This window comes from Ursus arctos, unplaced genomic scaffold (genome assembly GCF_023065955.2).
Source record: "Ursus arctos isolate Adak ecotype North America unplaced genomic scaffold, UrsArc2.0 scaffold_18, whole genome shotgun sequence".
In the NCBI taxonomy this organism is placed as follows: Eukaryota; Metazoa; Chordata; class Mammalia; order Carnivora; family Ursidae; genus Ursus; species Ursus arctos.
In genome coordinates this window covers 14,489,428-14,507,215 of record NW_026622852.1, presented here as the reverse complement: position 1 = coordinate 14,507,215, position 17,788 = coordinate 14,489,428, and the positions used below count along the sequence as shown (strand labels likewise).

Genomic DNA, 17,788 nt, shown 5'->3' with positions numbered 1-17,788 from the left:
CGCCTCTCCCACCTCCAGCATTTCGCACTTCTCGTCCCTTTCCCACTTGCTTCCTGCCATCACCCTTGCAAATAAACTCCTGCTGCATAAACCTTGGCTTTTGTGGAAACCCAGGCTCTGCTCTTGATGTTAGGGGACTGAGGGACTACTTTTGGAGGGACCCAGCCTATAAGAACCTATGCGGAGCAAGGAAGTAAAATACAAGAGGAGGAAATGCCTTTACACTGGGCCACAGATGTCACAGGCCTTTTAATAGCAGCAGATCTTGGAGTCCACACTTCCTGTCCTCAATTCAAATGAGAGATATCACTGGGCACCACCAATGAAGGAGGCACTAAGTACACAGACATACACAGTGAAGAAAGGTTAGTGGAACTGCATCAGCTGATGGTGAGGTCTTCGAGAAACATGGGTTCCTGGCCTTCCTAAAGATGGGCTGGTTAGCTCTTGCTTCACTTTGACAGCTATCCAGTCTCCTCACAATCACTATTATTTCTCCTAATTTTGCTGATAAGAGTAATGGAAAGGACTTTTGGTGATGACCATTCAAAAAGGGCTAAAAATAACTCAACCAAGACTAAATCCACTGCAATTAACATAGCATAAGGAATGCATCCATTTTCAGAATGCCACGAAACATCTCCAATAGAAGAATGTAAAAACAACAAAGGGGAGAAGAAAAGCTAATATAATATTTGAACTGCATAGCCAGCTGATAAACTCAGTGATACAGGAAAGATACAGCCCTAGCCTAGGTAATAAGAATGTCTTTTTTTTTTTTTTAAGTTTTTTTTTTTTTTTAATTTGAGAAAGAGAAATGGAGCGGGGGGCAGGGGGGCAGACTCCTTGCTGAGCAGGGAGCCTCACTTGGGGCTCAGTCTGGGATTCTGTGATCATGATCTGAGCTGAAGGCAGATGCTTAGCCAACTGAGCCACCCAGGTGCCCCGGTAATAAAAATGTCTATTCTACTTTATTTTGTTTCAAATTACAGTGTATGTAGCACTAAAGGATACAGGTTTGCAACTTAGTTTTTCTAGGCTTTTTTTTTCTTTCTTTTTTTTTAGTTAAACCTCAGAAAACACTGGGCCAGAGGTGGGGGTAGAAAATTACAAAACACAAGTATATTAACACTTTTATTCATATTTCCTTCCTTCTAAATTGTTAAATATTGAGTAAAAGGAAGACACTATAAATATGACTTTCACAGGCATCACTATTGTTCTAAATTAAAATATTGTGTAATTCCACAGGCCAATACCCCTAATGAACACATGTGCAAAATTCAACAAAGTATTATCAAACCAAATTCAATCATTTATTGAAAGGATCGTGTATCGTAATCAAGTGGGATTTATTCTAGGGATGCAAGGATGGTTCAACAGCTGCAAATGAACATGATATACCACTTTCACAGAACAAAGACTAAAAATCATATAATCACCTCAATAGATGCAGAAAAAGCATTTGACAAAACTCAACAATCATTTATGATAAGAACTCTCAACAGGTGGGTAGAGAGGGGACATACTTCAACATACTAAAGGATATATATATATATATATATGAGAAACCCACACCTAAACTTACACTCAATGGTAAAAGCTAAAAGCTTTTCCTCTAAGATCAGGAAAAAGACAAGTGTGTCCACTCTCACTACTTTTATTCAACATAGTATAGGAAATCAGAGCCACAGCAATTAGGCAAGAAAAACAGATAAAAGACATTCAAATTAGAAAGAAAGAAAACTGTCACTACTTGCTGATAACGTATACTATATATGGAAACCCCTAACGTCTTCACTGAAAAACTATTGGAATAAATGAATTCAGTAAAGTTGCAGGATAAAAAAAAAAATCAATATACAGAAATCTGTTATGTCTCTATACACTAACACTGAACTATCAGAAAGATAAAATTTTAAAAAAGCAATCCCATATACCATTGTATCAAAAAAAGAAAAATACACAGGAATAAATTTAACCAAGGAGGGAGAAGACCTATACTGTGAAAACAATAAGGCGCTGATGAAAGAAACTGAAGAAGACACAAATAAATGGAAAGACATTCTATGCTGTTAAAACATCCATAACACCCAGAACAATCTAAGGATTCAGTGCAACCCCTATCAAAATGTCAATGGAATTTTTCACAGAATTAGAAGAAATAAGCCTAAAGTTTGTAGGGAACCACAAAAGACCTCCAATAGCCAAGGTAATCATGAGAAAGAAGAAGAAAGCCGGGGCGCTGGGGGGGGGGGGGGGGAGGTATCACACTTCCAGATTCCAAATTAAACTGCAAAGCTGTAGAGATCAAAACAGTATGATACTGGCACACAAAAAAACACATGATCAACAGACCAGAACAGAGGACTCAGAAATAAACCCACACTTATATGGACAAGAAATCTTCGACAAAAAAGACAAGACTATACAATAGGGAAAGTATAGTCTCTTGATAAATGATGCTGGGAAAACTGGACAGCTACATGCAAAAGAATGAAACTGGACCACTGTGTGACACCATACACAAAAATAAAATCAAAATGGATTAAAGCCTTATTATAAGACCTGAAACCATAAAATTCCTAGGAGAAAACACAGACAGTGAGTAATTTGATGTTGGTCTTAGCAGTATTTTTTGAATGTCTCCTCAGACAAGGACAACAAAAGCAAAAACAAATGAGACCACATCAAAATTAAAAGCTTTTGCAAGCAAAGGAAGCCATTAAAATGAAAAAACAACCTATAGAATGGGAGAAGATATTTGCTAATGACATATCTGATGAGGGGTTAACATGCAACATGTAAAAAGAACTATATTTTTACATGTTTCCTATATCTTATCTCTAAAATATTATTTATCACATATAGCATATATTATGTATCTAATAGGTAAAATTGTATATAATAATTATACATCTGAAAAGGTGTTTAAGCTATAATTATCATCATTGTATGTAACATGTTATATACTAGAGCTAACAGGTGTTAAATAATAGAGATAACAGATATACATTACTACATAACATATATTACTATTATACATAAGAAGTAATGTATATAACACCAATATATCATTATATAATATATAATGTAGTATTACCTATAAAGTCCCGCAGATGTGAAACCATGCTAATCACAAGATTGACAAATTGACAAATGACTTACCTGAGCCTTCCTCGGCTCCCACTTCCCTCTAAAATTCACATTCAGTTTCTGTTTCCTACCTACCATTTATTCCTTCATTCTTTTTTTTTATAATAATATTTTTTATTATATTATGTTAGTCACCATACAGTACATCCCTAGTTTTTGATGTAAAGTTCCATGATTCATTAGTTGCATATAACACCCAGTGCACCATGCAATACGTGCCCTCCTTAATACCCATCACCAGCCTATTCCATCCCCCCCCACCCCGAAGCCCTCAGTTTGTTTCCCAGAGTCCAGAGTCTCTCATGGTTCATTCCCCCTTCTGTTTACCCCTCCTTTCTTCTTCCCTTTATTCTAATTTGCTTCCTACCTCTATCACTCCACTGAAATAATTTCCTCTAATGTAAACAATAAACTTCCACTTATTGCACCCTAAGAGTTCTTTTCATACCTTACTTTATTTATTTTTTAGATTTTATTTATTTATTTGACAGAGAGAAGGGGGAGAGAGCACAAACAGGGGGAGCTGTAGGCAGAGAGAGAAGGAGAAACAGACTCCCTGCTGAGCAGGGAGCCCAACACGGGCTCAATCCCAGGACCCTGGGATCATGACCTGAGCCAAAGGCAGACGCTTAACCATCTGAGTCATCCAGGCGCTCCTCTATACCTTACTTTAAGCACTCTCTCCATGATGCTATTCACTATTGCCCTTTCTGAGATTTTCCTTCCCTTGATTTTCATGCCCTCGGTCTCTTCTGCTTATCATACAATCCTTCTGGCCAGACTGTCTCCTCATTTTCAGTACACTCTAGCCCCTGGAGTTCCACGAAAACCCATGTAATGTAATCTCATGAGTAAAACTCCCACCCTGAAGTAAAGGTCTACAAATCGATACCTTTAGCCTAAGCTTCTATCCTGAATTTTTTTTTTAAAGATTTTATTTATTTATTCGACAGAGATAGAGACAGCCAGCGAGAGAGGGAGCACGAGCAGGGGGAGTGGGAGAGGAAGAAGCAGGCTCATAGCGGAAGAGCCTGATGTTGGGCTCGATCCCAGAACGCCGGGATCACGCCCTGGGCCGAAGGCAGACGCCTAACAACTGCGCTACCCAGGTGCCCCTCTATCCTGAATCTTAAAACCACATATCCAATTATGATCCATGATCCATACATACCTCAAACCAAGCATATCTAAAACCAAATTTATCATCTTCCCTCCAACACCAGCTACCATTTCTCAAAGTGAAGGGCACCATGCAGTTGCTCAAAAGAGACAGCTGAGACTCTACCAAGGAACTTCTCCTTGACCATCTAATGAGCCACAAAGCCCTACTGATTTCATCTCCTCCCTTTCTTTTCCTCCCTCTTCTACTCTTTCCTACTCTCTTCCCCAAACTAGTCCCTTGCTATTGACTGAATTACACCCCTGCCACACAAATACACATATTGAAGACCTAACTACCAATCTGACTATATTTAAAGAACACAATTAAAAAATTCAATGAGGTCATAAGAGTAGGGCCAAAATCCAAGTAAGACTAGTGTTCTTTCAAAAAGAAGTAATAGCTCTCTCTTGCTCTCTCCCCACCCTGTGAGAACACAGCAAGGAGGCAGCTATCTACAAGCCAAGAAGAGATTCCCCACCAGAACCCGGCTGATCAGCACCCTGATCTTTGACTTCCTAGTCTCCAGAAGAGTGACAAACACACTCGTGTTGTTTAAGCCACGCACTCTGTGGTAGTTTGTTACACCAGCGAGCAGCATAAGACCCGCCTCCTCACATCCGGCCCCAGTAGCGTTGCCCAGCTCTAAAACCTCCTCCAGTCTTCCACCACGACGATCTTCCAAACACAAAACTCTGAGGGCACCTCTATGCAGAAAGGTCTTCAATAGCACGCCATTGCCGAGAAGACAAAATCGTAAAGTCATTCGTGGGGCGTGGAAGACCTTCCACGGTAGACCAGCTTTATGTCCTATACCTTCACGTGTCAATGATACTGCACACATTGTCTTCAGAACACGGCATGCCTGCCCTGCTGGTTCATGTTTCTGTGCTTGGGCACATGCTCTTCCACAGCTGGAAGGCCTCCCCACATGTGGTTTGTACCAGGCCAGCTCCTAGGCGGGCTTCCTCAAATCGGAACCCATGCCCTACTTCCCTTCACTCGTACTCCCACTGCCCTTTACATGTAGTCCCATAGAAGCAGTCACCTTACTGGATGCCAGTTACTTAAATTATTTATGTGAATGCCTGTGAGTCTCCTGAGGTCACAGAAAGTGTCTTTTTATGTATGTATTCTATAGGGTCCGCCATATAATAGGTGTTCGATACTTGCATTCTACATAAACAAATGGGAAAAAAATGCCACAGCAGTAGACCCTTTACTGGTGCTCCAAACGCAGTGACTTGCTTTTATAACAGACAATAGTGGTACGTTAGTAGTACGACCCAACGGTAAAAACAGTGATACCAATAAGGTAAACGAGCACGCTCACCCTGCTACTGGAAGACCAAATTAGGAGAACTACGGAGTAAAATTTCATACCCTCGGGGCACCTGGGTGGTTCAGTTGGTTAAGCGTCTGCCTTTAGCTCGAGTCATGATTCCAGGGTCCTGGGATCAAGCCCCACATTGGGCTCCCTGCTCCACAGGAGCCTGCTTCTCCCTCGCCCTCTGCCTGCCACTCCCCTGCTTGTGCACGCTCTCTCTCTCTTTCCCTCTCTGTCAAATAAATAAAATGAAACCTTAAACAAAATTTTTTTCCCGTACTTTCCTTACCTCCTTCAGAAGTTCAACACCGTGCTCTAAAAGGTGAATTAAAGATGAGCATTCCCCAGTTATCGTTAAGCTGACTTCACAGACACACAGCAGCTGAAGGGTGAGCTGGGTAAGCTGAATTTTCCAGAAAACGGGATGACGCAGAAGGCTTAAATATACTTCCTCAATAAACAGCATCACTTCTGTTGTCTGGATCAAATCTTTAACCTGTTTAAAAAAGCCATTATACGGTATTAAAATAATATACAAAACAGAGGATCATTTTAAACTATGTAAGAAGTATTAATAATTTTTTCTAAACCTATGAAGACTTAAAGAGACGAAGACATTTACATAACTCAAAGAGAATTAAACCAGGTATAAACTCTGCCCCTTTTTTTGGTCACTAACCAAAATACAATTTGCTACCATTTTTGTTACTGCTGAATGACACAAATTCTTTTCATGTATTTTTCTGACTTCTCTGAGTGTAGATTTTTCTTTAAGACAAATTACATGACTGTGCCAACATGTTGAAGGAAATTAAAGTTGGTTTTGAGTTCTCCAAATGAACTCTCCTTTCAACGAGTCCAACACAGTTACCTGGAAGAAAAGGGCAGCGTGTTATTCTAATGTACTACTAAGCCCTTCATCTGGAAGATATTTGCTCAGACAACCTTAACTGAGAGCATCTTTTCCACAGTTGGCAGATGCAATGAAAGACCACATTCGAATGGTAGGGTGTCTTCTCAACAGGCTAATGCATTAGATAGGAAGGACTTGGGTGCTCTTGAAAATCCCAATTCAATTCAAACCCAGCTGTTCCGATCAAAATTCTGGAGTTGGTATTAAGGATATGGTCCTGCTCACAGACACATTGGCATTTACCAGAGATTACAAACAATGAACCATCTGCTTCAATCAGAAGCCTTGTGTCTGTTAAATTCATCAAGAGGAAAGCCTACAGTTGACCAGCTATACCTTTCACCAATCGTTACCACCATAATAACCCAAAAGGACTGTAAGTTACACAAAGAGAAAAATTAATTCCTAGCAAACAAGAGGGAAAAAAGATATTGAAAGAAGAGACAGAAAATACTAAGTTATAAAAAATAAATGTGAACCATCAAGTAGCTAAATTATTTTACTCTTTTGCAAATTTACAATGGTAAAGGCAAAAGGCCACCAAGAAAAGGGATTTAAAACAAGAGAAAGCCTCATGTTTACTGGACAACATATTTCCTTGAATGTATTTTTTGTGCATACTTGAAATTTTGAAATTATTAAAAAATTTTTGCACAACCTCAGCAAGTTAGCATTAAAGGCTCTCTAATCTTCAATATTACCGAAATTTTTACCAATACTTGTGAAGTAATGTTCTGTGTTGAGGTAGCAATAGATTATGTGCAATGGAAGAAATATGCAATGCAAGAGTCACAGTTAAAAAGAAAGAACTATTTGGACCAAGGTCAACAGTGAAGTTTAAGGCAGGTAAATAAAAACAAACAAACAAACAAACAAACACAAAATGGAAGAGCAACTGTTGTGAACAGAAATTAGAAATTTCATTAACCGTCGTTTCATCATAGGTCAACAGGGTGGCATGGCTATGTCTAAAATAACCTTTTTTTTTAATTGAGGAGATTCTATGCACGTGCACAGTATGGGTCAGACCACAAATATAGGAGTGTGTTCAGCTCTAAAAAGAACATTTCATAGTAACGCCTTCTGCACACCAATAAACTAGAGAATTCCTGGCAACGGACAGTGAAAGGTCTGGAAACCCTACTACAGAAAGCGATGAAGGAAAGAAAGGAGGAAAGGATGGAAAAGAGGAAAGGAAAAGAAGAGAGAAATAACACAAAATAGGATGCAGATGAGCTTTTTAAGAAGCCTATTTTGTTTTATTCTTTGAAGAATGGAAACTAATGGGTAAAATCTTAGGAAAATGCATGTCAATTAGAAATACTTAAAAAAAAAAAAAGGCTGCCTTCCAAAATAGCACACTTATCACTAAAAAATTAGTCATGGATGGTTATCTCAGAGAGTTCAGGAATACCTGTAATCAGTGGGAAAATGGAATCCGTTCCCACTAAGATCCCTCCTGACGCTCAGTCTGCATCTTCTAATAAAGCCTATTTGTTAAGTGATTAAATGTACTTATGCTGCTAGTTCCATTAGTTCCAAATGATGTATCTCTCTCCTTCTTTTTCTTCGCCTATCTCGACTATATTAGGAAGTCACAGATTCCCCAAAATATCTCACAGAGCTCACCTGGAGAAGTTATTTAGGCTTATAGATACAGGTTCCTGAGGATGAAGGCAAACATCCACAGAAGAGCACAGAACTGGGTGACGCAAGCACGCGGTGGAAAAAGTGTGCCCCGGTTTATACACTGCTTTATTGCCCACACAAAACAAAAGCCTTGGAAAAGCCACAGGAGAATTCATTTTAATTAACTTTTCTCTGCCTTGATTACAGGAAAGCCTATTTATGAGTCGCAGAGGAAAGATTCACTCTAGTCACTCTTTGCTAACACAATCTTAAAACAGGTCATCTGTGACCTCAAGTGATCGCTCTGAAAAATATTCGCAGATTTCCTCCAGCAGCTAAGCAGCATGGCTCTCAGATTCTAGGCAAATGAGAAAGCTCGACGATGAGAGGGATGGCCTGATGAATTAATCACTACACTAACAGCACAACCCACCAGCAACTGGCTTTTTTTTTTTTAATCTGCAGTTATAGAGACATTAGCTCATATTTATTTCTTCCTGGAACTTCCTAGGCATTTTATCCATACCTGTTAAACATCTTTTATCCATCTACTTCGAATTATGAGAATTTATATACTTGTCTTAACTCCCTTCCTAGACTGTGGGCTTCTCATGAGCCGGAGACATCAGGGTCACCACGTACGCTCTAAGGAGACATGGAGAAACTGGAATCTAGCCAGACTCAGCTGGTCAAGCCCTGCATCTCTAGGGCTGTATCTGCCAGGAGGCACACCTTTTTCTAATTTGTGCAGAGCTCTTTTTTTTTTTTCTTGTAACTGTCTTGTGTCTAGCACAAGGAGAAACTCAACTCAAGATTCTTTGCCCTGAGAAGTCTTCCTTGAACAACAGAAAGTTTGCATGCTTACGAATCCTAAAATGGATTACGTTGATTTATAGGTCTGTGAACTTAGTTAACACGATACGTGTAAATGTTAAGTCTAGACTGGTTCCTTCATCATCTCCAAAAGCCTGGGAGCGTTTCTGGAACCAGGCTTGCAAATCACCTAGGTTCTACTCTATGCATGACGTAACAAGTAACATGAACCGATGCTGCTGCCGTACCAGTGAAGGAGGACGAGGGGCCTTACCTGCAAACATGGGACCATGTCACAACACAGCTGAAGTATCTGTCGTTCCAAGACTGATGGTTGTCCTGGGTCACCAGACACCCGGGGTTGAAGTAAGACTTTCAGCAGGGTTAGACGGAGTTTAGCGTATTCTTGTAACTGGGATGGTTCGCAATACAGATACCATAGAAACGGTGCCATTATTTGGATACACGAAACTTCTGACCTGCAAATCATTTCATGCACAAGCCAGTTCACCAAGTTAAACAGGGTACCAAGCAGTAATCATCAAACATCAACTTATAGTTCATGACACACTAGGATACCATGGAATGTAACTTTTTTTCATAATTCTTCAATTCTACCATGATCTACCTGGATCCACACCAAGCAGTTCTTTGTGCCTGGGGGAAATGACAACACCTGCAGCCCATAAGCCCGGTGCCCAGGACTACGAGACTCTCTACTTGCATACTGGAATAGCACTGGCGTCTGCAGGACCAGGCTTTGGTGAACATCAGAATGATCCTGGAACCTTTTTGGAATTGCAGACATCAGGATCCACTCTCCAGGAATAGGACAAGGGCATACATTTTTGGAAAAACTCTATAGGTGAAGTTCTATGTAAAACAGAACCATATGGACATCCCAAGAAGATTATATGAACAGTTAACATTTATTTGTCAAATGGTTAACACATGTGGGGTCCAAGCTATTGCACCATATTTATGCCTTTCAACTCATGTCATCCTCACCACAACCCTATGAAATAAAACCATCCCATTACGCAGATGAAGAAACGAAAGCAGAGAGAGGTTAAGTAATTTGCCAAGTCCTTCCTCTTAAGCTCTTCCCACTCAGAGGAGGAAAGCTTTACAAATCTTTCCTACCTATTTAGATTTCAATATATCTCAATAACTCCACAGCCAAAGTCACTAAAATGCCAGAATGACCCCTGAGGTATATACATTTGATCAGGTCATTAACCAGCTTAAAAGAGCATGCCCCCTTAAGAGAAAGTATTTGGCCCAATTCACAAACCCTCCATAATTTAGCCTCTGCTTGTCTTTTCAGCCTCATTGCTTGCTCCCCTCTGCTCTCCACTGAGCTACTCTAAATGTATTTCAGATGTTCAATCGAGTTCCCCGAGCTTTCTTCTCACTTGCTATTACCTCTACTTAGAACATTCTCCTCCTTCTTCCTTTCCTGTTCCTTCCTCTGCTAATTCCTGTCATTTTCCAGTGCTCTCTTTTAAAACGACTCCCTGAGGGCCTGCCCTTAACCTAGCGTAAGGCAGACCCCCATTATGTGCTTCCACGGGACAGTGAATATATTGTCATTATTTATTTAATATCTCTATCTCAGGCCAGACTAGAAGCCAAATGACAGCATGAATTTCTGTTTACTGCTGTATCATCAATAATGACATATTAGGCCTCCAAAGAGATGTTCGATCACTAAATTAATCGACTCAGTTATACTACACCATAGTTTTACAATTAGCGTGCATCAGATATCATAATTTTATTTTACTGCTTCGTATGTATTATACATAAAGAATTATTAGGTAAGATACAAAGATGAACAGGCATTATCTCTCCTTAAAAGGCATCCAGTCTAGGGGCGCCTGGGTGGCTCAGTCGGTTAAGCATCTTGGCTTTGGCTCAGGTCATGATCTCAGGGTCATGGGATGCATAGGATCAAGGCTGGCACCAGGGTCCATGCTGAGTATGGAGTCTGCTTAGGATTTTCTCTTTCCCCCTTTCTCGCCCCCTCCTTGCACACTCTCTCCACCTCTCAAATAAATCTTTAAAAAAAAAAAAAAAAAAAAAAAGAGAGGCATACGGTCTAACAGTGGCAATCAGGTCTGTTCCTGGACTAGAGGACAGAAAGTGAAAACTTCTAAAAGAAAGGTATAAAGTGCAATACTTCAATACTTCATGGAGGAAATGCTACTTGAATTATGCTTGACAACATAATTTTATAATACATTACACAGCAATGTGATTTTAAAACACCATTAACATTAATAAAAATTTCAAAGTTACCAAACTGATAACATTTATTTTTTCATTGATTCTCTTGGCAAAATTTACTGAGTACCTACAGCATCCCATTCACTCTTCTACGTGCTAGAAACAAAGCAAGAAACAAGAATAAATATTGGTTCTGACGGAGCTCACAAGCTGGAGGAATTTTTTCCTCATGAGACAAATATTTACACAATCTATAAAAAACTTCTGAGGACTTTGAGTTCATAATTATTACTGAAACATGCCTTTATCATACCAACCATTTTAGGAAACTAAAAAAATCTTCATAGAACAAGCAAGAGGACAATGTATGTGTAGGTTAGAATATGAAGAAGCCTCCAGAAGAGAGATTTAAGAAATGTTGTTTCCCCGTTCCCTAATAATGTATTCCCCAAACAATAAATACAATCTAGGTGTCAAGAACACCCACGAATACCTTCTCAGTTTTCTCCTACATTGAGATGCTGAAGGCAAACTGCAAGTTTCGTGTAAAGAAACGTATTTCCAAGACGCTATTATTGTTTGACATCACAAACATAACGCTGAGCTTCTTTAGGATAATATACTGTTTACAAACCTCTTTGGCTTGGCGCCTGGGTGGCTCAGTCAGTTAAGCGTCTGCCTTCAGCTCAGGTCATGAGCCCAGAGTCCCGGAATCGAGTCCCACGTTAGGCACCCTGCTTCTCCCTCTCCCTCTGCCTGCCACTGCCCCCTTTTGTGCTCCCCCCGTCAAGTGAATAAATAAAATCTTTAAAATAAATAAATGAATAAATAAATTTTAAAAATTGAATTATCCTTGGCTTAATCAGTCCTGATTTTAGATTTCCTATGTGGTATCTGATGACTGGCATTTCAGTGGGGTATGAAATTGACAGGTCTGAAGGAGAAAAGAAATAGAATCAAACAGACCACCTGAAATCCCAAAGTGATTAAGAATGTTTACAACCGTACCCAACTGTGCATGTATGTACCTACACACAAGTCTTCTCTATGTTCACAGAGGGAGAAGTGGTAGGGAAAAACTCGGAATGAGAGTCAAGAAACAGGCTTTCGGCCCTTCTCAACCACTAACTAACCCGGTGACCTTGAGAAGGTCATTTGATGTTGCTCGCCTTCATTCCTTCATTTGAGAAATTATGCGTGAGACTAGAAAAACTTAAAGCACCAGAGACAATGATGTCATTGACAATTTATGCAATTCTCAGGGCTTAACATCATAGGCCTTCTATAAATGCATGCAGAATTTAATTAGAACATAATGCCCAAAAAATCTAGCATGAAGATACACTGTCATGTCAGGACATCTACATACCATTAAAAAGGAACCCAGCTAATGAACAATTCTTGACACAGGAGGAACCAGAGTACAAGCTATCTTCACAACATTTTGCCTTCTTCCCCTAGTTGTGAATCACTGTTTATATTCTTAGCAAATTAAATCACCAACCTTCCTTCATTACCTTCCAAACAACTAAAGTTGCTCAGTACTAAGTTATGAAGCTAACTTGCTCTAAAATTAAATCTCAGGAAACTAATGGTCTGCCGAAAAATGCAACCAGAAATATCAATTTCATTCTGCGAAGAATAACCCCATAGTACAAAAGTGGAAATGAGGCAACCGAAATTATTCTTAGCAAATAAATTTAATTTAGAACTTCCGAAAGGCTCTAGATAGTGTAACCTAACACATAAGAACTTGAATGAAAAGAGTCAATAGAAGCTTATCAGGGAAAAAACCAAAGTCAATTAATAATCTTTTTTACCTTATGAATATCTGGACATATTTCATTAGGATAACGACTTCCAAATCCCAATATAACACTCCTTTGAAATGAAGATAACCAAAAGGTAATTAATTACATGATGGCTAACTCAAGAGCTGGAAAAGAAAGACAGTCCTGAGGATTACCCTAAAAACAAGCTTAATAAAAAGTTTGGCACAACAGCAGCAGCATCTTTTATAAAATATCCTCCTAATCTATTTAACAAGAGCAAGAAATTTCATTTAAAAAACGTATTTATAAGTTCGTTATTTTTAATTTCCGACAAAGATGAACAAAGACTTATTTCAGAAATATTAATATCTTACCTTTGAAAATGCAATCTAGGTGAAGGAAAAGAGGATAGTGAAGTTTATGTTGAGCTATCAGCCAAATGTCACATGAATTTTTCTCACTGGCAGATGGTCCAAGGTTCCCTATGTCTCTTACAACTCCCTGCGACAGTACGCCATGCCTAGAAATCCCACCTAACATTAAAGTTGTGGACTCAGAAGTGGTGTTCTAAGAAACTGTATGTATAGGACACTGTAAGACCTTCAAGAACAAGAAAATATGAATGTAGCTGGTGTGGTGAATGTCACTCAGGCACTGGATTACCTGGGACCGTTGTGTCCTATCATGACCTTGCATGATGGTACTAAGTACGCAGTGATATTACGTATTAAGAGGCCCTCTGCAACCCGCCTCATGTACATAAATTCAGTATTTATAGAGCACCTAGAAATGGGCCAGGCTTTATTAATACAAAGACTAATGAGACACAGTCCCTGCCCTCAGGAAGTTTCCCCAGAGAGGAATTCCAAGACAATGAAGTACAATAATGTTACGAATCACAGCTGAAGTTATTATGAGAGCACATAAAAGAGACACCTCATTCAGCTTGGTAAGCAAGGACTTCCGAGCAGAGAGATTTAAAATAGAGAAATGAGTCAGGAAAGGGTTGGGGTAAAATTCAAGAGTAAAGTAGGTACTGATAAGCAAAAGCACGGAGGGAAGGGAACAGCACAGCTTTCTGGATGGAATCGAAAGCAAGTCCACGAACTGCTGAATACGCCATTCATAAATCAGCAGGTCAAGAGAAAACTGGGGAAATAGGTTGAAACTGTGTAGGAAAGAGAGCCTAGCATAACAAACTAGATTTTACCTTTTAGCCCAGGGATTTTCCAATTATTTCGGAAGCCACACTATTGTTTGCCAGTAGAAAGCTACCACAAGATATCTACATGTAAGTTCTATAGAAAGAGCTAACGGGGGGGAGGACAGTCCCCATGCTTTGTCCACACGACGCAAGTGCAGTTTGAAAACCACAGCTGTGTTAGTTTAAGCAAGGGAGTCATACAACAAGATTTACTCTTTTTTTTTTTTTTTAAGATTTATTTATTTGAGAGAGTGAGCAAGCATGCACGCATGTGCACACGTACCCAGAGGCAGAGGGAGAGGGAGAAGCAGACTCCCCACTGAGCAGGGAAGCCTTAACTTCTTTAATAGCTTTTTTCATATTCAATATTTCAACCATCAATTAGATCTGGTAGGGGTTTGTTTTTTGGGGGGGTTTTTTTGCCTCTTACTCTTAAATAGAAAACACAACTATATCTTGTTCTAAAACATTTCTTTTCTTCAACAGAAAACAACATAGTCAAAGTAGCTTTAAAAAAAAGAAAAAAACAAAAGCTCTAAAATGAGCAGATGCCATTCCATCTCCCTCATTTATTTTATTTTACATTACCTTTCAGGGCATTGCTGGAAAAAAGCCGTCAGCTGCTGCAAAAGTACTGGCCAGCAATCAGGTCTGTGTTCGAGCACAGTGATCAAAGGCTGAGGGTGATTTCTGAAAAGCACAGAAAGTCGCGTTGGAAGCTGTTGTTTTGGGACTACAAATTCTCAACATCCAAATACAGCAACAAGAGCCAACACCATCTAGAAACTGTTTTCCGGGATGCAAAATTACCATTTGTTGCAGAGTTGGGTCATTAGAACTAACATTTTTTTTCCTTATCTACCTGTTTTGCAGAAAAGAACATCAACTCTGAGTCTTAGGGATCCAGATTTGACCACAAACTCGGCCACGCAGTACCTCTGGGACTTTGGCCAAGCTTTGGAATCCAGGAGCTCGGTCATATCCATCTCCTCCTCGGTTTCTTCATTCCTGGAGGTCTCCTCCTCCTCTCTTTCCAAACCTGGAATGTTCTATTTCCTCTAACATTGCTCCAACTTATAAGCACCCTCTCCTTCTCTGTTCCTACTTACCCCCCATTCTTCTCAGTGTATGGCTCCATTCCTCCAGCATATTTAAGACAAGGAAAAAAACCAAAAACCAAAAAACATTTCTCCCATCTCAAAATAAACTCTCCAAAACGAAAACTCTTAAAATTTCTATTGAACAAGAAAAAGAATTTTTATCTGGTCTACATCCATAAAGATACCTAAAGAGACTACAAAACATAAGATCTGAAATTGCAGCATTCTTAAATAATGAGGTTTAAGGGGAAAAAAAAACCTACGAAAGTTCTTTTAAATAGTTCAAAAGCTTATTAGAAATAGTAAATTCATTAGCTTTTTTAAGTTTTTTATTATGCTATGTTAGTCACCATACAGTACATCCTTAGTTTTTAATCCATTAGCTTTTTAAACTATGAAGTACTATACAAAACTTTTAGTTATTATTGATATGGCTTTTTCCTCCAAAAAAAATTTTAATAAAACAATTGTTTAAAAAAACCAAAACCTTTCCTTTTTTACATAAAAGGAATCATATACATAATACTCTTTAATCTCTAATTTTAACCCTACAATGTATCTCTAGCAATATTTAAAGAAAAAAAAAAGATCAAGCCATCAATTACACCCAAATGACCTTTTTTTTTTTTTTAAGACAGCCTTCTTGATGATTCTCAAAATGCGATCTCCTTAAGGTCAGTATCAACATCACCTGGGAACTTGTTAGAAATGCAAATGGATTCACAGGGCCCATTCCAGACCTAATAAATAGCCCTCCAGACAATTCTGAGGCCCTGCTATAAAGCAGTGGTTCTCAACCACTCTCAAAGCACTGTTTGATTCATCTGGGAAGCTCTTTTAAAAATACTGATACCCCCCCCCCAAAAAAAAACCCGATCAATTATACTGGGGTTGCTACGTGTGGAGCACAGGCATTAGTCATTTTTAATAACTCTTCCAGCAATTCTGACATGTTGTTAGGGTTGAGAACCACTACAAGGAAAAAAACCCAGAGGGAGGTGAAGAGTCAGGAAGTTTTCGGATGTTTCTCTCTCTTAAACAGAAAAAGAAAAGTATGGCAGGTCCGGCACATGGAAGCTCTCGTGTGAAGCCCGGCTCGGACACGACCCCACCGTTCCCGGGTATGATAACACCATCTCCTGATGGGCTCCTCCACCGCACCTCATCTATCAGGCACTAACGTCACCTCCTGGCGGCCTCCCGTTTGATCAGACTACTGCCATTGCTGAGGGGTCGCTCCAACGGTTTTCTGCCAACACTCAAAACTCCTACCAAAATCCTATTTCCAAATTCCAAACTCTTTGGCACGCACACCTACCTAGAATTGCTTCTACTCGAGTTGCCACAGATATTAACAAACAAATGCTACAAAACCTGACAGTCTCCCAGGAAGGTCACACCAGCCAAACTTCTAACATTGAGAGTTCAGAAGGTCATGTTCACGTAAACATGAAAAAAAGGAAAGAAGGGGCACTTGCGGTCATTTTAGGTATGAGTTTGGCTCCTGCCAAGCACCATATTAAAATGAGGAACATCACATAGGACCATCCATTAATCCTCCCCCTACTGGTGGCATTTATGACGATTTAAGAAGAAAATGCAACAAGGTATCACACCATCACATAGGATCACACACTGCGTGTGATCCTAAAGCACTTCGGCGCTTTTCAATACTCTTCCCTTCTAAGTCGTTCCTCCCTCCACCTCGCTCCCCCTCCAAAAAATACTCAAGTATCTATCCGGTGAGGTGGTTTTTTTTTTTTTCTATCGTTTAACACTTTTGTCCAAATTAAATCGGGTCAACAGAAATAAGAGGTAGTAATTTTAAAGTAGGACCAGAAATGCTGCACATGTGGCCAATATAATTTCCCTTCTACTTCACTGGGATTGTGGGACCCGCTCTAGCTTTGTTGCGTGAAGCCAAAGGCCTGTTTTGCTTGCCACTGGATCCAGGAGAGTCTATTTCGTATCTCAGACTTAAACACTAAAGATGAGATGAAGTAGAATATAGGAGAATAGGGATTATCCAGATTAATTACTGATTTAGACATCTGGATAATTACCTTTACCAAAGAATTGATTACGTCAGGTCCAAGTGCAAATATTGCAGAGAATAATATACAATATTGATTCCAAGAAGCTCTCTTGAGGAAGAAGGGAAGTCCAAATTAAGAACATTGCATCTTACTAGTGATTAACATTTGATTATAATATTATACTATTTCAACTGAATACAACTAACCTAAAATCAATGTTAATTGCCAAAATTTTGTTTTACTACTTTGAGCGTAATGAAGCAAAGAGCTAAATTCTCCCTGGTGAATCATCAAATTGGCGTGTGAATACAAATATAGAAAGCTTTATGCTTAATAGAATGAATGCATTTTGTAATTCAATAGACTTTATGGTGCAACTGGCATGCATGAAGTTTTCTCAGTCTTTGCACAACCGCTATTTGGGGTCAGAGAATTCTTTTGGGGGCTGTC

The 17,788-nt window shown here is 39.3% G+C and overlaps 1 protein-coding gene across 5 annotated transcripts in view; it reads right to left on the bottom strand.

The window, feature by feature from the left end:
• Nucleotides 1–17,788, bottom strand: part of FOCAD (focadhesin) — a 297,831-nt gene that overhangs the window by 208,200 nt on the left and 71,843 nt on the right. For all 5 annotated transcript variants that reach the window (XM_026506454.4, XM_048223032.2, XM_044386894.3 and 2 more), the window contains 3 exons: nucleotides 14,791–14,892; nucleotides 9,272–9,476; nucleotides 5,932–6,138 (listed from right to left, as the gene is read on the bottom strand). In XM_026506454.4, coding sequence (XP_026362239.2) covers nucleotides 5,932–6,138; nucleotides 9,272–9,476; nucleotides 14,791–14,892 — 514 coding nt within the window. The remainder of the gene's footprint in view (nucleotides 1–5,931; nucleotides 6,139–9,271; nucleotides 9,477–14,790; nucleotides 14,893–17,788) is intronic.